Source organism: Xiphophorus couchianus, chromosome 2 (assembly GCF_001444195.1).
Source record: "Xiphophorus couchianus chromosome 2, X_couchianus-1.0, whole genome shotgun sequence".
In the NCBI taxonomy this organism is placed as follows: Eukaryota; Metazoa; Chordata; class Actinopteri; order Cyprinodontiformes; family Poeciliidae; genus Xiphophorus; species Xiphophorus couchianus.
The window spans coordinates 12,851,453-12,872,463 of NC_040229.1; the positions used below are offsets into that span (position 1 = coordinate 12,851,453).

At 36.1% G+C, this 21,011-nt stretch overlaps 1 protein-coding gene across 2 annotated transcripts; it reads right to left on the reverse strand.

Moving 5' to 3' along the window:
* Nucleotides 1-228: 228 nt before the first annotated feature.
* On the reverse strand, nucleotides 229-18,897 carry ca12 (carbonic anhydrase XII). Of its 2 annotated transcripts, XM_028028424.1 has the most exons (11): nucleotides 18,698-18,897; nucleotides 18,470-18,490; nucleotides 14,289-14,468; nucleotides 13,225-13,367; nucleotides 10,734-10,829; nucleotides 10,590-10,653; nucleotides 9,588-9,745; nucleotides 9,363-9,489; nucleotides 6,295-6,318; nucleotides 5,951-6,038; nucleotides 229-1,429 (listed from the first exon to the last, which is right to left on the reverse strand). In XM_028028424.1, exons 1-11 carry the CDS (start codon nucleotides 18,759-18,761, stop codon nucleotides 1,357-1,359), a joined length of 1,038 nt encoding a protein of 345 aa, XP_027884225.1. In that variant the 5' UTR covers nucleotides 18,762-18,897; the 3' UTR covers nucleotides 229-1,356. The 2 variants fall into 2 exon arrangements, with proteins under 2 accessions (XP_027884225.1, XP_027884214.1); XM_028028413.1 differs by lacking the exons at nucleotides 229-1,429; nucleotides 5,951-6,038; nucleotides 6,295-6,318 and adding an exon at nucleotides 6,763-7,928.
* Nucleotides 18,898-21,011: the final 2,114 nt, after the last annotated feature.

Sequence of the window (21,011 nt, forward strand, 5' to 3'; positions counted from 1 at the left end):
TACAATTTCCTCTTTTCCACTTTTCAGTCTGTATTGGGTGATTAAAAAAAATATGTATTTCAGTTTGAATCACCAAAAGATCCAGAGTATTACTGAAATAACTCTATGTTTTCAATGGTAACTTTAATAACGGAGTAGCAATTTAAAAAAAAAAAAAAAACAAATTCTCTAATAAAATTGTTTTCAAACAATTTTATTAGAGAATTTGTTTTTGGTTTTTTTTAGAGATCAAATTGTTTAAGATTTATTTATTTTTGTTTGATTTACACAAGTTATTTACACTTGGTTCAGACTCACGGAAAAATTCAGCTTTGGACAACAACCACACAAATTTGCAAGTAACAAATACATCTTGACACATGTCATGACACATCATGAAAATATAAATATGGCAACAGGATATTAGCAATGATATGTAGGGAAAAGCAGCAGCATGCAGAGAAAAACGCCACTGTATAACTGCTGTGTGATATTTTACCACACATAGTGAACAATGCTTATTTTATCAACTTATTCCTTTTTGTTACATCATCCTGTAATTTTGAGAAATACAGTTCAATTAAACTCTGGGACATCTATGCTCTTGTAAAATGAATGCAGAGGTTTAACATGTTACCAGGGCTCAGACTGTACAAGCTACAGAGAAGCTCTTTAATGAGCTAACAAGTTAATCTCGTGATCGGACAGGGGTTAAAAGTCAACCCACATGAAGCCTGAAAACACAAAAGCCTTTTTTCACCCACAGCATTTTTCACAGGAAAGGATCTGTGTTTGTACGGAGCTGAGCACCCTTTTATTATAAAATCCGGAGAGCAATTCTAAGTACAGGGTTGGTGGAAATGTAGTGCAGCCCTTCCCTCTCAGGCCATGTCTGCCGAATCCTATCCCCCTATTGTTTGTGCTGTGGTTAGGTTTTCCACCATGTTGGGACAGCCCTGTGGAATATGTCTTGATCTGACTTGACCTGAGATCCTCACCAGTTCAGGTCTGGCCCCACTCCACTTGACTGGAAGCCTCTACGTGGCACCTTCCTTCAAAAATCAGTCCTACAATGTCACACAAATAAAATGGGATTTGCTCGGACAGTTCTACCCCTTCCTTTAGGGGTGAAGTCATGCAGTCTAAAAAAATCAGCATGGAGGCCAATCACGATCTTTCTGCCACGTCACTGCTAAGCAAAGCCTGACTGGGGCTTGAAGGAGAAGAAAGGAGCTTCCCACAATCCTGAATCTCCATGAAGACTTTATTATATGAAGTTGCATGCAGGCATAAGTGTCTAAAAGGAGCCAAAGGACAACTTCACTAAAACAAAATGGATGACAAAAAGAGACAATGAAGATCCTTTGATAAGAGGTCCTATACTCTTGAGCCGTACTCGTCTCTGTCTCCAATGTTGTACACAACACTCTTGCTTTTATTCTGGTCAGATCTATAAAATAAAATAAAAGAAAGATAAAAAGAAGATATGTTAATCTGCATAAATACATAAAAATTTTAGTTCTCACTTGGACTGTCTTCGATAGTCATCTAGGGTTCCTTCTGGTTATTGCTTTCCCATCAAGATAATGTTTTATAGAATGCCTGTAACATGTATTGAATCCTAGTGGATGTATTTCCATTTTGTTGGTTTGAAAATTTTAATCAATGTCATTTGATTTTATTTTTTAAATAAAATATTTAAAAATATCAAAAAAAATATTTATGTTAGAGTAAAAATATATATTTTAAACAAACTAATCTTAATTTGCTTAATGGTATGGCATATCGCTATTAATCTAACTGGTTGACTATCCTCAAACAGAGTGAATATTAAAAAAGAAGAGACGTGAGAAAAGCCACCAAGAGACTTGCCACTTGCAACTTTGAAAGTGTTAAATGCTTTTATCACTCAGATTGATAAGACTGCAAATAACAACAATTACCCAATGGGTTCATCAATTTAAATTGAATTTGAGAATGGCAAAGAGAAAGCATTTCATTTCAATATAATTTTTCTGTTTTGTTTTTGCTTGTGGAAAAACTTAAATTGCTTTAATTTTAAAAACAATGAAAGGGTTGACACCAAAGGGGGCTTATGCGTTTTATGAGCATTGTGCATGAGAGACTACTTTGACAATGTTTAATGAAAGAAGCATCAAATCAATTTCGGTGTGTCTCACTTCAGGTCCTCACTTCAGGATGTGCTGTTGGCACTTTGCTTACCAAGCCAGACCTTAAGAGCATACAAGTGAGTGAGGATTGATATGGTTGTAAAGGGAGGTCTACTCTCAATTAATTAAGGTATGACTAATAAGATGCACTATACTACAGTGTCCCAACAACAATGTGCCTATTAACTTGTCTTTCTGCAACATAATTTAGTCAAACTTTCCAAGTTTGACTAAATTATGGCCCCTTTCAATAAACACTACAATGTGGGACTATGATTGCTTCAGGCCATTTATGTGGGTCTTCTTGTAGGACAAGATAACAGGGGCTGAAGTCAAGGCACCTGTTACGCAGCTGAGCCGTTAACCGAGGTAGTGACAGCGCCGTCAACTCGTGAGATTTAACAGGCTGCATGGCTTGAGGGTGTGATGTGGCAATGACAGATGGTTTGTGCGACCAGCTGTCTGGCAGACTTAAGGTGAAAACACACTGGGACTTTTGCAGTGTAAAACTTCATTTATTTTTTTACCACTACGACACACATTAGTGCATTAAGACAGAACAAATCAGTGGACTTCAACCAAAGTTAGTTCCTTTAGGAGGTGATGCTTGAAAGTAGAACAAAACTGAGAATGGGTCATATGCCAGTGATGTATTGAAGCCTTGAGAAGGAGGGATGTAGATAATGGCTTCTTTTCCAAATGCTTATAAGTCAACCAAGACATTGGAGGCTTGATTGGCAATATACAGTAAGTGGCAGCTTAGAAAGGGACTTGTCTTCACAGCTATATGATGAAACTATTTAGTAAAGGAGGTTTATAAAAATGTTATGAGGAACAATTCATGGGGGGAAAACAAACCTACTTTAATAGGATTGTTAGGCCAAGTTACTAACCAGCAAAGTTACTTTAAGACTCCATATTCAGTTCCTGAAGCAGTCAGGTCTGAGGAACAGAAAATCCTGTTAGGGATTCTGAAGAGCAAACCCATGCCAGTTTCTGAGAAACTATCAAAACTCTGCAATTTTTTATCAAAAATTAAGTTTTATCTAGTCTGCATTACTAGGTACCTACATAATGAAATAATCACAGCACTGGAAATTATTTTCATTAAGTAAGGCATAAATATTCTGGTTTGAAGTTCTTTGCTGGATCGGGTAGGAAGTTCAAAACAGTTTTTAATATTTCTGCCACCTCTTCATTACAGTAAGCTTTCATAAGTGACCCCAATATAGGCAGGATCACATGAACTTATGATGGCTAATCTGTGACTTTACTGTACACGCCTAGTAATGATATCAGAGTTCAGGATGCACAGAAATGCATGCTACCGCACTCTGTAGGCGCTGATTTAGTGTGACAACCGAACCTGGTATTTTTCAAATATTTTGAGGGATCTCAAGAAAGTTTTGCAGGTTCTTGCGAAAGTAAGTCAGGATGTGTTTTTTTTCTCCATGTCCTGTTGCAGACTCAGCAAAAAACAACATTTGTCATTTAAAACTTTTAAACTTTTCAATAACATAGAAATGACTACTGGATGATTGCTTTTGTGTTGGCGTGTGTGGGTGTTTGTGTGTTTGGTCTGTATTCTCAAACGCTCAGTGGGTCATGACAGATGGCTGTTCACAACAAGCCAGCAGATTTTGTTAAAGCCTACTTCCTGTAAAAGGACATCATTTCTTTCCACTGTCAATATATGTATGACACATGCTGATGTAGGATGCAGAATTGCTGCAAAATCAACAAAACATTGCAAGCAAATGTTTAATAACTATGATCAAATTGGAATGGAATGGAATACTTGACTTGTATGATTGGATTAAAGTTCCTTTCTTTCCAAAGTGCCCTTAGATGAGGTGTTGTGAATTTGTGCTGCACAAACTGAATTGATTTGAATTAAAAAGAAATTCTACTCAAACCGTTTCACTAAATGTTTCTGCATCGAAAGGAAATGGAAGTTAAGTTTAGTTGAAGTGACGGTTTCCTGTGGCTGTGGATTCATGGTTTTTCAACTTCTGAGGGCAGCTGAACGTGACATTTTGCATAAATCTCAGCAGCGGATCCTAACTCAGCAATAATCCTAACATCACACTGACTCTGTAGACCTGACAATTTCTGAAAAGTTTCTCTGACCACCCTTTTAGGTACATTTTCCTTTCAGTGTAGACTTTTTCTAATCAGGCAAAAACAAGACATTACCTTCTTTTATATTTGGAGTTACATTGTTGTGTTATAAAATTTTATATAACATACAAAGCCTTTAGTAGAAACAGCTGTATAGCTCAGATACAGTACATCTTTGAATTTGAAAACCGTTCCATCATCTGATGAATATTTTTGTCTTGAAACAGCCTGTGTTCGAGGATGTGAAATTGGTAAAAGAAGTATGTAATAGTCCTAGGTGCATTCAACAGACAGATATGCATATATATTTTTTCCCCCCAAGTCCAACTCAGGTCTCAAATATTTGAGAAAGAGGTATGAAGTAGGAGTTTCTTAAAGAAACAGATGCCAATTGTGTCAGGTATACAAAATCAAGTTTCTTTGTTATAAATAACATTTTCATAACAACTAAATATAATGTAACTACATGACCATGGTTTCCTCCGGATACCTGCTAAGCCCAGTGGTAGGGGCACTAGGGCACTCCACAACTGACCCACCGTGTTTTTGCATTAAAAAAATGTCAAAAGTTACAAAAGTTCGGCAGTGAATGAGCAAGCATCATAATTTGGAAATAAAAGCGTGTGAGGTCAATGGCCAGATGCAGGGATGCCGTAATTGGTGCGCACCCACTCGGGTCCAATTCAATGCATCAACTATAAACTACAAATGACACAGAGCATGGTGTGGGGGGCAAGTAAAGCCTTGTGCCTCACCAGGCTTATAATACACTGGGAAACTGGAAATTGGAAAACCTGTTGATTCTGCTATGAAATGGCAGTATGTGCCTGGAAAATACATTATTCCTCGTTAGCCCTTTAAATATTAGCTTCTGCTGCCTCAAACCTAGTCAAAGTTTCTACAATGTTCGTTTTTCTTCAGTTATACTAGAAAGATTTTTAGCATCATGGTTTTTCATTTTTGAAAAACAGAAAAAAAATAATTTCATGCACTCCTAACGTCCACTGCAAGCAATCTACAGACTACAAAATTATGTATTCTGGTCATATTTTTGTTGTTCTGAAACTTTTCTTTTAAATCTTTTTTTTAGTTGTTGTTATAAACAACAACAATAATTAAAAAATACATTTTATTTGAGGGCGGATTTCTAAAATCTAAGATGACCTTAGAGAGAAGAAAAAAAGTTAAATAGTTAAAAATAGCCAGCTTGAACGGATGTGTTTTGAGCTGTGAGAAAGACAAAAATGTAATATCCTGAAACTTCACATTGTTACTAAATGCAAATATGGTTCAATGACCATCCCCACAATTACAAATGTTGTCCCTCTTATTTATGTGGCGTCTCACTGTCATGGGACTAGTGTCACAAATTATTGTTAAAAAGTCCACTTTGTGAAGACACAAACACTTTAAACTGCTTATTTGTTGATAAATTACTTATTTTATTGAAGTACTCTTCAGTCGTATATTTTATAAGCTGTTTTTATACGCGGTCCTTGTGACTCATCTCTAAAAGGGCTCTTTGCTGTTTAATTTAGATCTGCAGATTTCTTCAGAGTTCAAGATACACCAGCTCTGAACTACTTTGCAAAGGCTTATGTTCGTAATTGTTTTTAAGTGAACATAAAAAATGCTACCTTTCCAGGTATACATAGTTTTTGTTTTTTCCCTTGACTTACCGTTTTCGCCTTAACCGGCAGCATATTAATGCGATAATAAGAACAACTCCCAGAATGGAACAGCTCACCAATATGGGAACCAGTAAACCTGCAGAGTAGAGAGGAAGCAGAGTGGTTTGTGTAAACCATGGTGTTATAGATTATTCTTTATGTGCTTACTTTCTGTCTACAGGTTAACATGGACAATTACTGCATTGATGGGGTACATTCTGTCTTTCATGGTGTATTTACAATCTAAGCTAGAACTTATGTGTTACAAGTATAGGATTTTCTGTTTGTTACAATAAATAGGATATTTAATTCAAAATATTATTTAAAAACCAAAACATATGAAATCAACATACCGGTGTTTATCCAAAAAGAGTCATCTGAGTGCCAGAAAGAAAGAGAAAAGAAGCAATGGTAAAATACAAAAGAACAGGCACATAAATATCACAGAAAAAAAATTAAAATAATATCATTTATAACCATTAAGGTGTCATATTTATGTGTTTGTATAAGACAAAAAAATCTTGCTGCACAACCTGCTGCTCAAGCTTTACTACACATGGATACATGTCACTACATGATAACATAACAAAATTTAGTAAAGTTAAAAATAATTTTTTTTGAGGCACTGTATCTTGAGCAAAATATGTCATAACTATAAATGTGATTTACTATGGAGTCTATATGTGGCAACATTTGTTTAATTATTTGTACACAAAATATCTATTGCTTTTTAAACTCAGATTGTGTTCATTCTGCTTTTTAAATGATAAATTCTTCTGATTTAGAGATAAAGTGTGAAATAAGGGCACATATTTGTCATGTTTCATTCAAGTAAGGTGCTTTTATTGATTGTAGCATTTTGCTTTTATTGATAGTAGCATTTCACTCCATGCCCTTTTTACGGCTTTGCTGCCAAGGGCAACCTGAAAAGTCACAAAAAATGTTAAGAGTACACAAAGAAGACTACATCTCTACATACCGTCTTTACAAAGATAGCTGCAAAGTCGTCAAACTGGAGAAACACTTCAGCTTCACAATTCCTCTACATATCCTATGTAAAATATGTCCTCATCTACTTTGAGGAGCTATCGATGATCCAAAAGTCAGCCAGAAATATGCTGTAAACCATATCTAAAAACAACAAAATGACATTATTTACAAATCGATTATAGTCCTGAGTTAATTTGCATATAACCACGTACATATCTGAGAGTGCATAATTAACAATTATTAAATACATCATGTGAAGGCAGGTTTGGAGAAAAGAAAGGATCAAAAATAGTCTTTCATTGTTGTCAGCTACAAAACTGACTTTGTGAGCTATGTCTGGAATCTCTCTAGTCTTCCCACTCCATTGGCAAAAGCCAAGGATGTGGATGGTACTGCCTGAGAGGTTTCTGTGGAACAGCAGAGGAAAGGCCACCTTGCTTTGTCCTTGACCCTTCATGTTTAGTTGCCACTGAAGTCTTCTTATGATTCACCAAAGCTTTTGCCAGGGAGCGGTCCAATTCCAAAGCCTCATCTGTTGGATGTCTGCAGAGAATGCGTCTAATGGTAGAGAGGGCTAAATCTGACTTACAGTCTAGATAGCTCTTGAGGTTGAGCTCTGGGTAAATTGTGTCTTTGAGAGTTTCAACCAACTCATTTCCCAAGTGGGACTGTTTGAGCTGATGGGAAATGCTCTGCTCCAGTGAAGTGTAGCAAAGCGTGTTTTCAGCCATTCCCAGCTTTCCCACATAGCAGTTGGTCTGACTCTTCTTCCAAAGAGATGGATTCTTAGTTTGTTGTTTTGGTTTGGCCAGCGTCACACTCTGCCGGCTCATGGGATCTTTTTTCTTGCCAGCTTGGAGAGTCTGTGAACCGCTCGGTAGGAGCTGATGCAGCCCTTCATCTGCCAAGTCTGCAAGGTCGCCAGCCAGCAGCTGCTGAACAACTCGCTTCCTCGTGAATGGAGGTGAAACTGTAAGAATACCATGCAGTCCTCTGCCTGCATCAGACACAGAGCCAGTATTATTAACACATCCCAGAATATCGGGTATTCCTCGCAATGATCTTGCCTTTTCAACTCTGCCATGCAACAGCTCAGAGAAGAGTGAGGGTCGTCAGTTCCTAAATGCTTCTCAGGAATGTTGTTAGCAAAGGCTTTTAAAAAGTGCCAGCAAAACTGCCACAAAAAGTTCTGCTGAGAGAGAAATACCGAAAATGAGAAAAAACATGCACATACATACCCTACAATATGAAGTTAATTACCATAAAATGTGGTAAACCACACTGTAAATGCAAACATGGTATTCAATTGAAATTTGCTATCAACTGTCACTTTTAGTAAGTTACTAGGAATTTGTGGTGGAAAAGTCTCCAACTCATTCTACTTGACCTGGATTAATTTAGAAGAAGTACATTTTTGATAATTGTGCTTTGACTCAATACTACATTCATCCAAGTTGATTTTTTTTCTGTTCTGTAGTGTTTATATAATGTTTCCTATATTCCTGTAAACCTGACACAATGCAAATGACACTGATGATTGAGAGTGAGATTGATTTCGTCTTTATTTACTGCATATTTTATCGGGCAGAATATTTTTTTTGTATTATGTATTTCAAATATTTGATGTAATTGCTAATTCTGTGAAGCGGGAGAGCAGAGTGCTGGAGTGGTGCAGTCGTAAAGCACAACCCATGCCTTAGTCCTCATCGTGGCTCTTATAGGCTCGAATCCCGACCTGATGACCTTTGCCATGTGACTTCCCCCTCTCTTATTATCCACTTTCCTGTCTGATCTCTCTCAAATACAGGCCACTAGAGTGAATAAAATCTTAGTAAAATGAAATGGGAGAGAGGAAGGTCAAGGACTCATTCAAGAAATTTGGTTTATTTAAGTGAACTTGAACAAGAAAGTAGTAAGTTTTAGGTGTTTAGTCATTATAATGGGGACCTTAATTTATATCAAGCAATCCTCACAAATTAAAGAAATTAAGTTGACGCATGACAAATACCTTATTTGTTTTTTTGTTAGTTGTACTACTTGATTTAGTGCTGCTTGCTTAAAACAAATGAGGTTTTCTTACTAATTTTAAGCTTACTTTGCTTACATTTTTTGAGGCAATGAGTTTGAATAATTTTTTTTAAGTAAGGTGAACTAATTTGATTTTACAGTGCAGGCAACCACATAGATGTTTCTCCGAGTGCCACTGATGGCTTTTTCAAATGTCAATAACAAGACATAGGCTGCCTTCATTAAAAGCATAAGTAATAGGTAATATTGCTAGCACAAAACACAGCCACAAGCAAGTAATGCCACACAACCCAAAGTCAGAGCCTAAAACACATTCAAAAGCAGTTTTTAAGCCATTCTAAAAGCGGTAAAATGTGTTTTTTCTCTCTTCTTTTAAGCAAAATCTACAAAAGCTCATATTAACCTTCCTTGAAAGAGACCAGGACAACACGGCTGTCGATGGGTTGTGGCTTCCTGAAGTTGTTATTAAGTGGGTTAACCTCTGGGTCCTGGACACTGGAGGCAACTAGGGACGTTGCTAGAGCCAGATACTTAAAAAAGAAAAAAGGGTCAAATGTAAAAGTTATGAACAAGCAGCATTAACATTCTAAAATCTATTTTTTTAAAAATGCACTAACTGTGAAAGTACCTGTTGGTGAGAAATGGTGACATGATTTCGAAAAACTGTCCAAAGCACGCTTGGAAAACATGGAGGAGTCGTCAGTGACCCGTCGTATCGGTAAAATTCATCCAAACGAGCAGGGAGCAGTTCTCTAATGTTAAAACCAGGCACTCGCACTTCGAAATCTGAGAATAAAAAAGAACAGATATTAAGTAAAATCTGGTTTACTTTGCTTGACAATCTCTCATGGTGTAACATGTTATGTAGAAAATACACTTTGGCTGAAATTAGCCTTTTTTCACTTTTTGTCTTCGTATTTATGTTACTGTTTATGCTTGTTTTGTGATTTTTCTTTTTGCAAAGAAAGTTGGTATTGTCAACCAGCTCCATTCATCTGATTCCTTTGTCTAGCAGGATGATTCCAATGTCACAAATTTTAAACTGTTTGCTTGAAAATGGATGTGCTGCCAACAAATCTGCTGAAACTACTATATTAGCATTTTCAGAAATCACTGAGGAATCTTTCTGACAGTTGCATTAGCTGAATGAAGAATTAATACAATTCTGAAGAAAAAGGATACAGTTTCAAACGTTCAGCTAGATGTACCTTACAATGTGAAACTTTTGGTACCAGCAGCTTGTCTGTTTATTCACCAGATTCATTAAGATAAAGAGCCACAAACAGTATTTTACTGAATATATAAGTCAAATGAGCTCTTTATTATTATGTACAAAGATGCCCAATAGATTAAGGATAATTGAGTACAGAATAGTTAACTATTCATAAACGCTTAAGAGACTCCATGTCAATGTACACTTTTCCTGTTGATTTGTCATGTTGTTAGCGTAACAGAAAAATACTGATCCGAATGCACTGCACCGATAAACTAAGGGTGGGCATCGATATAGGATTCTGATATTGTTAAATTAGTAAATGTGTAATATTAATATTAATATTAAACAATATTAAAGGCTAGAAAAATCATTAATCTTGTTTCTTTTTTTAAAAAAATGTAATTGATTGCTCACTTTTGTATTTGGCGCCATTGATAAACCTCAGAATCTGTTCATAGACAGGATTGAAATCTCCAATCTATAGAGAAAGAGTCATTGGATGATTAAACTCTACAAATAAAAATCAGCTTCACTTTAAAAAGAGCCACAAAGTCTCACCTTAATGAGGACACCCAGCACCGCCAAACCATCAGATTTGTCTATAGCAGTGTTAATGTCAGGGTACTTGTCCGAATTGTAATGTACTATATGCAGCTGTGGGAATAAAAAGATAATAAAAGAAAATGTCAACATTTTCAAAAGAAGCGACAAAACAAGACAAAGAAAGAGAAGTATGTGTTGTCACTTTTCACTATATAGAGGAACTTCATGCTTAATTTATATAAAGTGCAATTTAAATAAAGCCTTTTCATTGTAAATGTATGCTTTATAAGGCAAAGATTATGGGCCCCTTTTTCTGTTAAGAACATCACCGCCACCAATTGCCTTTCATTACAGATTAGGTTGAATCTGCAAGAGGGGGCCAAGTTTAATTGGCCAAGCTTAAAAGCAGTCGCTGATAATTTGTTATTTGCTAAGGTGCATTTGTGAACAAATCGAGCTCAAATACAAAGACTAAACTCATAGCATCAGACTGTATCTATTATAACACAACAATCAGACTATGAAGATTATTATTCACACTTTTACAAAGTAAGCCTGCCAATTTCTTTCAAATCTTAATTTTAAATGTTAAGCAATTTAAAATATTTTAATTTATTTGTGGTGAAATCATTAAATGTTTATTAACTTGCTCATTTTATTAAGCAAATGTTAAAATTATAGATTTGAAGATCTGAAGGCCCTAAGCAGGTGCTTAATTTGTTTATGCTTTGGAACGGTTCTGTTTAAGACTCTCATAAGAGAATAGATTTAGCACTTGACGCTAGTGTTTAGTCAACTACATCAACCAGGAATGCAACTAGAAAATATTTTTTCCCTTTACCAAAATTTTGTCATGTTTGTGGTAGTGACAATGAAAATTTATATCCCATTCTAATATGGAGCATAAGCAAATGCCAGTCAAAAAGAAGTTACGGTTGTAATGATTTCCTGACAGTTTGAACACAAAGTCAAGCTTGTCATTGAGGGCAAATTTAATGATAATGTGTATGCAGACTAACATATGCATTTTCACTGTTTCTAGGAAATGATTCATTTCTCCTCATTCCAACCCATAAAAAGGACCTCTCATCATGAAATTGTGGTCCTGAAGCTTGGAGAGTCTTCAAGGAGATATATGTCATTAAGCTAAAGTCAAACCTCAGCACCTTAGATGTGGTTGGTGTAAAAGAGGCACAGTACAATAAAATGCACCCAGGTGTGATAGCATCCAGCCACTTTGAATCAAATGAAGAAACATAAAATAAAATTGTCTGTTTTCCGTTAATTAAGCTGTACTATCAGGATATCTCATTTCCAGATGTAAACTACAACATATAATTGTCTTCTTTGTTAAGCCTTTAAAATCCTGCCCAGCAGCACAAGTGGGCTGTAAGTGGATTTCTATCCTGTTTTAGAGCAAAAGACGCAATGGACCACAATACGTGAATCTTACTGTGTGAGGAAACTGCAACAGATGCAAAACAGAGTTTCTTCAGAATGAGCTGCAGCAACAATATATTGTGTCATCATCTTTGATGTCAGTGCCAATCAAAAGGACTTAATTTTTGTCATGAAGCATCAAATCAGGAGAGAGATGTTGTCATCTCATGTAGCAGATAAATGAGGGTCATTTATGTGAACATTATGTATGGTTTTATTACACTGACATGTCTTAGTTATCCCTGTTCTGTTTGAGATCTCCTTATAACTGTAGCTAATACTTACATTTTGTTACAAATTTATAAACTAGTTCGCTGTTTGACATGTAAACTCTACAAATGAAAGTCATATACATTCTAAGATTTTTATTTTTTTAAGTTGAAGGGACTCTAGTCAGCAAAGAAAAAGAGTGTAAAAGATTGTACACCCTTTGTAGTGGTTGATGGCATAATCAAGAAATGTGATGGCCTTTTAGGATTACGCAGTCTTTTTTTCCCTTAGTGAATAAAATAATTTGAAAACTGCTTTATGTATCTACTCAGGTTGCCTTTATGCAATAGTAAATTTTGTTTGATTATCCTAAGCATCCAAGCGGAATGACAAAGCAAAAAACAGAATAAATCTATAAGAGGGAAAACACTTTCTCACTCCAGTGTACACTGAGCTCTACCACTTCTGCTAAGAGGAGATTTCAAATATCCTCCCTGAATTATACCTGAAACTTGTTGGCTACAAAAAAGTAAAAAAAAGAAAAGAAAAAGAGCATATTCAAGGCACAACCAACTGCAAGAGACTAAAGTAGATAATTGTAGGAGTATATGTGTATGTAGCTTGTGTGAGGAATTATTACCTTGTGTGAATTAAATCAAATTGGCACTAAATTCAAACTTCTACAACTGATTTCTGTTATTAAAATTCCCATCAAGTTGATTTGATTAAAAGAATGACATTAATAGGACATTTACACGAACCTTATTGGAAATGTAAATAGATTAGCAGAATTGAAATTCTTTTATATTCCATTTTGTAAATGAACACTGAGAAAGAGGAAATGTGGTCAATTTACCTCTGCTGCAAACTGCCTGCTGTCCACCAAGTGTTCCGATCCTGTAGGCCAATTGGAGGAGGCCCAGTGGAGATGCAGCTGGGTTGCAGTGAATTGATTTGGCAAGCCGGAGACGTACATCGTCGGGGGCAAGGATAGTTGCACTTAAAATCAACAACAAAGATTCACTTTTGATTTACAACAATCAGGAAGCGTTAATTTTAACCTCATCTAAAGTGAGGAGGTCAGGACAGCCCTGCTCTGAGACCCCAAGGTCAAGAGGCTGCATCGAACACAGTTAAAGTTGGAGTGATTCAACATGTTCACGCGTGTGTCATGACTGCTTACGCACGAAAAACCCTCATCAGCTCTTTTCAAACACACGTCACACCAGCATGCCACTCAGCTTGTGGTGTGAAGGTCCATCACATATGCAAACATAAGCATTTGTCTGCTCTTTGCATTCTGTCACCTGTTTAAAAAAAAAGTAAGAGATTTCTCATGTTGAATCATCACTGTGACCCAGGAGACGTTGTATGCATGTTAAGCACAACTGTCACTGAAATTCCCAATGAAATTCCTGATGGATTGTGTCAAACATCTATTGAACAAGACTTATAAAAACCTGCCTAATGCACCACACAAAAATGATTGTCTGCAGTGTGTCCTGATTGTAAGCAATTACATCTGAGATACTGTTAAAAATAGAGACCGCACATAAAACTGATGCAATTTATGTGGCCTAAAATAAAAGTCATAGCTGAGGAACACCCTTGGCATGAATTTTCTTGGCATGTGGAGCTCTTTCTGTAGACAAAATGACAGCTCAGATAATAAGACAGTGATTACAGAAAATTGCCGTGGCAGATTTGGAAGGATGATCCTCCCTTCGTTTTCTTTGTGTTGACCCAGAAATTAGCTCTCCACATTTATATGTGGCCATGTCTAATGAATACCTTGTTTACTTAATCACTTTGATTTGAAGAGATTCTGCATCTCAAGCCAAACAAAAAATATTTGTTTATCTTCATTCAAAGTTGTTCCTGTCACCTACTTTCTGGTGCTTTCTGCAGACTTTTACTTACAAGAGTGTCCATCGTTTCTAAGAGTGAGTTGTTCCTTCGATGACAGTTTGTAGTTTCGCACCTCAATCGGACGTAGAGTGGGACTGAACCTCAGTAGGTCTGACGTGATGTCTATTGGAGACTGGAAAGGACCGGCACAGTAAGGGTATTTGTTGCTCCAGTAATCCTGTCCTGTTGATCCTGCAACAACACCAGTAAAACACGTTGAAGGTATTCATCTGCAGCTGGCAAATCACACGTGACAAAAAAAGCACATATCTGCATATATTTAAAGGACCGGGAGTAAGCTTTATATTCCATGTGACATTTTCACTGTGACTTTTAATTCCTCTTATCAGTTTTTGTATGTTTTAAACACATTTTCAGTTTAAATATGTCAATTGTGTGGGGAAAAAAGGCTTTGTGTAAATCAAAATAAGTACATTATGTTTAATGCTCAAGGTTTCATAAACCTTTGAGAGAGTGAAAAGAAAACCATAGATGTTAGAGGTGTTCTTCTAGAAAAACAGTACTGGTGTGTGCAGGATTTACAAGAGTACATTGAACTTTTTCATCTTTTGCCACATTACATAACCTTCAGTGTACTTTATTAGGATTTTATCTGACAGACCAAAACAAAATAATGCCTGGGTCTAAGTCCTAGAACACTGACTGGGGCCCGGACCTGCAAATTATGCTTTGGCTGGAGAGCCTGCAGACAGGATGATGGTTTCTATTAATTATAACATTGTTTTATGTCTTGTCCCTGCTCAAATGAATTTAAAGTAAAAACATAGTTGTAATGTGGAAAAAAATTATACAAGGTGTCCTTTTCTTTCTATAAAAATCAGAGATGTGTAGCATGCATTTGTATTCAATTCCCCTTCATTCTGATCCCCTTTGACCTAAAAACACCAACAAAAAAACTCTTGTGTAAATTGCCAACAGAAACCATCTTGTTTGTAAATTGAGCCAACATTGTGTGTTTTTAAGAAGAAATCACACAGGAATGAATCGTACAGCTTTATGAAGACCTCAGAGATTTGGAGGAGAACATTACTAAACAAACATCACCATGAAAAGAAAATAAGATGGGGCAGAGATAAATATGTGGAGTTTAAAACAGGTTATAGGTTAAAAAAACTTTGAGCTCCAAAAAAATCCTCTTAAATTGACTGAGCAGGTGATGAACACATTAATCACAGATGCATCAAAGAGGCCCATGGTTTCTCTGGAAGAGCTACAGAGATCTATAGCTTAGGTGCAAGACTATCCAGAGGATAACTATTTGTGTTTCTATGCCACAAAACTGGAATTTATAGAAGGAAGGCAAAAAGAGCAAAGGCAAAAAGAGCTATTGATGGATGAAAGTCTAAATCAGCGCTGTTTGCAGTTTGCCACAAGCTGTGTAGAGCGCACAGGATGGAAATTTTAGGGCTGTATGATAAATAAATGATAAATAGGCTGTACTTGTATAGTGCTTCATCTAGTCCAGAGGACTCCAAAGTGCTTTACATTCAGTCATATACACACATTCACATAGTGTGGTGGTGTATAGCCAAGGATGCCATGCACCACCAGCAGGCAAGGTAGGTGAAGTGTGTTGCTCAAGAAGACAACTACTATGACAGACAGAGCAGGGGTTTGAACTGGCAACCCACCAGTTACTAAATACATTCCTACTACAGCTGCTCCTATGCAGACTGAGTGGTAAAAAAAAAAAAAAAATCTAAATCATCATCACCCTCAGTACCATTCCCATCATGACACACAATTGTGTTGCATTGTTCTTCTGCACAAACAGTAAAAGTGGTCAAAGTTGATAGGAATTCCGATGCAGCCAAATACAAGGCAACACTGGAGGAAAACCTTTTATTGGCTGCAAAAAGGTTAAGGCAGAGGCGGAAGTTCACATTGAAGAAAGAAACATACAGCCAGAGCTACACTGGAATGATTTAAATCAATACGTATTCTTAAGATAATGGTTCTCAGACAGCTGCTGTTCAGATGCTTTCCATTCATGTTGATGAAGTTTGAGCTCTTTGGAAGCAAAAAAGACTCACAAAAGCCAATAGCTGTACAAAGCTGGTAGACATATCCCAACAGACGTGAAGCTGTAATTGCAGTAAATGGTGGTTCTATTAAGTACTGAAACACAGGGGACAACTCTGTCTTCATCTAATAAGTGGTTTCCATTTACCACAAGATGCCAAATATAACCACATTTTTCTAGTCTTGCACTTTTACAGAGTGACCTCAACTGCATGGTCATGTCTCTTTGTGATGTGTCTGCAAAATAAATTAGTCACAGTAACATTGACATTCAAAATAAAAGACGACAGTTTGGGATGAATTTGATCAGTGATATGAAAAGCACTGAAAACATACTCCCCCGCTGAATGTTTGGCACTAAATCATTGCCCATCAGGAATTAATTTGATATTTCACCATTGAGCAGATGCCAGCCAGCCATGGTTAATAATGAATGCTGCAGCATGAAGCCTAAGAATGTCTGCCTAAGAGACATTCAGATAAATGTGCATCAATTGCATCATGAATGCCAAAGAGTTTTGTGCAATGCCCAAAGTTCAACTTAGGAAAATCCACTAACACTAAGTGAAAAAATGTAGACTTATGTCTATAATTTTTCACTCTTCACCTCATCTGTGCTTTAATTTGAGACAGACTGTCCTTCCGTTCAATCTGATGGTCCTTTGGCAGTGCCTGCTTGATCATATGTGCTTGTGGGTAATTTCCTAAATACAGTCTTTTCTGTGCAGAAGGAACCATAAATTTAAAGGGTTAGAACATTTTTTGGAGTAATCTATTCAGAACAGCCACAATTAATGTCACAAATTAAAATTTACTGTTTGTCCTCTGCTAGAGGGTGACGTGTTGAAGTTGGGATAAATTGCATGACTCAGCAGGGGACATGTCAACAGAAAGTGCTACCAGCCTTAACAAATGACTCGACTACCATGACAAGAAGCCTCTCAGGGCTCTGGATGCGAAGTGCAGATGAAATGTAGTAGCAGCAGTCTGAAAATGTGGATTTTTTTTTTTTACTGGATAATGTGATTTAATAAACTAGTTCCATAAGATGTTTCCAGACATTTTTAAAACTTTATTTGAATTTATTTAAATTGTATTTTATTTTATTTTAATAGACACCAGATAAAATAGAAAATAAAGTGTTGGCTAATGATGGTTTTTGTAATGTCTTTTAAGTATAAATTAAAACTTACATTTTGCCTCAAAAAAGAAATGATTTGGCTCACTGAGCAAAACTGTATTCATTGAAGGATTTGGATGCTTATAATTTGGTTTTCTGTAAAATCCACTCCCTGATTGCAAAAGATTGTTTATATGCAGGGATACGGAGACAAGGTCATGACGTGACCACAGTTGATGTAACAGAGCGTCATGGGTCAAGAAGTTCTTAGACCTTAAGGCATGACACAAAGGCAAGTCAACCGCTAATGCAATGTTGTGAATGCAGAGTTTGTAAAAGAACCCTGCAATAACATGAGGTGACGACAGTGAGGTAGTTGTCTTGCCCAGTGCCGGAGAACCACAGAAGGTTTAATTTTCCTTACCATATGACACTGCATATAACACTTCCAGTGGTGTCTTGTCATTTAACCAAAACAGAAACACCCTTTTCATGATACTCAATTCAATCATCTTCATGCTTAAAACAAAAAAAAACGTCACAAAAGTTAAAGCTATTTTATTTACATTTTAATACTTTGTGCCTTCAATCCACAGAATCAAAAATATTTTTAATATTATTTCTTTGCTCACAGTGTTATAGACTTCTGATTATCTTATTTATCTTATGTTGAAATTCACTTCCAAAAATAATAAGAATAATAAGAAAATATTTTTGGACAATTTTATTTTAAAATTGAATGTAGAACCAAGTAGAAAGAAAATGAATAATAGTCATGTATTTCTCCAGAAGAAAGGGAATGGACTACATATTTATGCCAAACTTTATTCCATTTCCGAGGAATTAGGGACTCGGTGTGCCATTACCAGTTTAGAATAAAGCAATGCATAATTCACTTTGGATGTAGACTAAAAATAAATAGTTACTAAAATGTCTCATTTTTATATACACTACTATACACACTATATACAGTATGTGTGGTGTTTATGCAATTTATTGTAAAAAAAATTATAATAAAATACAGACTTACCACTATACGTCCATTCAGCACCTGAAATGGACAGAAAATAAATGAATAAAATTGTTGTTAAAAATACTTAGAAGCGGTAACTTTGAACACTGATAACTGATAGGAATGTCAATAATAACTATTGTTAGACAGAAAAAAGCAACCACATGTCGTCTCAATCGTGAAGCAGATGTATCTATGTGTGCTAAGTACACTGGAAATGCTCAGTTTTTGTAGCCTAGACCTTACCGTGAAGGAAGCTGAGGGAAGTCAGCAGCAGGAGCACGCTGGCGATGAAACTCAAAATGCGCATCTTGACCTCCTCTCAATACACAGCTCCGGGATCTTGGAGCACTCGTCTCTTTTATACCCATGCTGTTGGCACAAACTGACGTCAGAGCATCAACAAACTCGGTGCTAAGAGTCGTCTAGGGCACCGGAGGGTGACAGCCATGCAGCGGCTCCTTAAGGTCTCCACCTCATTCTAAATCTGAAGTAGCGCAACAGTAACGCTGAGCGCGGCGCTCTGGGTCCTGTCAGGTGAAGGGTGAACGCTCCACACCGCAACAACCTCTTGGCGTTATTACGTCCAGCCACATGTTTACATTCAGAGTATTAACGTTTTTATTCCAGCTTTACTATTTTAAACAGTGTACTGAAATGCTTCTCCTTTCGACTGCAACATTTTCTCGCAGATTATTAATTCGTTCTCTGCACAGAGATTGAATACAGATTGTATGAATATACACTGCTCAAAAAAATAAAGGGAACACTTAAACAGGTGTTTAACACTTAAAGTGTTCCCTTTATTTTTTTGAGCAGTATATATTCATACAATAAATAAATATCGTACACAATTATGCATTCTGTGGCACTTTCCATTTTATAATAAAAAAGTAATGTCTAGACTTGTGGTTGTCTAGACATTTGGACAAAATTTATTAACAGTAAATGTTGTATTATTGGAACTTTTATGATGTTGGTTTTGATATATTAAGTCATTCAAGCACAAAGTGACATTCAGTAACAACCCGGCTTACATTTTGCTGCAAGAAAGATCATGAAGTGTAGCTTGTAATTATATTCTTTGAACTTTTTCACATTTTTGTCTTATTAAAACTACACATTTTATGTCATAAATTAATTAACATTAAAGTAGAGCATAATTGTTATGTATTGAATTAGGACAAAAAATATATATAGCGAAGACACTACTTGTTACTAAATCAACATTTTGTCACCTGGTGCATGGCTACACAGTAAAAAATGTGGTGTTAATATTTCAGTGTTAACCTAATTTAATCTAAATAGACTTTTTATAACTAGATGGAGTGTAAATAGTTCCATTTTGGATTCTGAACGGAGTTGTGCTACAGAAAAGGTAAGTAACTTTTAACAAGCCGGTATTGGTAACTTATTTTAATATTAATTGTGATGAAGAATTATATTATAGCTTCTGATGTTATCCATTAAATATGTTTGCAACTATTATGCGTGAGTACTAGCGTAGCAAATGGTTTTGGCACCATGGCTTAGTTTGTTAGTGGTGAAAAACCCCTCCAATGTCTCCTCATTTTTGTACCCGTTTTATTCCGTTGTTCTGATTCAGGATTCAGCCTTATAAAACTGATACGTTTTATAAGACTGAGTCATTTTCCTCTGTTCTTTCTTTTCTTTAATCACACGAGCTCTAAACCTCTCCTTGAGATTTTTTAAATCTTAATCATTAGGATCTTGGACCAATGTTGGGAAAAAGTCTATAAACGTTCATCTTGGTAGCCAATGAACAGAGATTAAAGGAATGGCACTTGAAATAGTAGTTGGACAACCACATACAACTGGAGCTAGAGTAAAGTGTTTACAGTAAAGTAGATTCATGTGTTAGAATGGCCAATATTCTACACCTTAATTCAAGGGAGGATCAAAGCAAGACTTGGAAACCGGTGGTCACATTTGCTTGCCAACCTGACTAAGCTGGAGCTGTTTTTGGATAAATGAACAAAGACTTCAGTCTTCAGATGTGCAAAGCTTAATTCAGAAATACTTTATTGATCCCAAAGGGAAATTAAATAAGTTGGTATAGAATTATACGCCAAAGGAGTGTAACTACAGCAAAAACGTAGTTATACAAAGTATTGAATCAGGAGAGTTTATACAAACGTTAACTTCACTTTCTAAATTGTTATTTATAAGACAGTTTTAAAAACCACAAATCCCTTTACAATAACTTTATAGCACTCCTGTTGCATTAGTCACATGGAATCTAAATAAAATGCTTTGCACTTTGAAGTGTTAATGCAACTACAAAAATGTTTTAAAATGAAGGGAAATTAATACTTACGCAAAGTATCAGATGTATGCACATCTGAATATTTTTTAATTTGTCTTTATTTGTTATTGCTCTTAATGATTGTGTGTTTTCTGAGGTTTTGATTTTGCTTGTCAAAGCCAGTCCCTGCTATCTATTGTGTATGTGATGTATTTATCTTTTGTAATGTACTTAAATAAGATTTTTATTCGTGGACTTACTGTTTATTCAGTATCTTTGTCACCACAGTTGGTA

Bases quoted from the DNA above. Each gene is read 5' to 3' on its own strand.
- ca12 (XM_028028413.1), bottom strand. From the start codon at position 18,761: ATGCGCATTTTGAGTTTCATCGCCAGCGTGCTCCTGCTGCTGACTTCC. The intron at 18,491-18,697 runs GTAAGGTCTAGG...TGTCCATTTCAG, and splicing joins TTCCCTCAGCTTCCTTCACG to GTGCTGAATGGACGTATAGT. The intron at 7,929-9,362 runs GTTAATATGAGC...TGTCTGATGCAG, and splicing joins CCTGGTCTCTTTCAAGGAAG to GCAGAGGACTGCATGGTATT.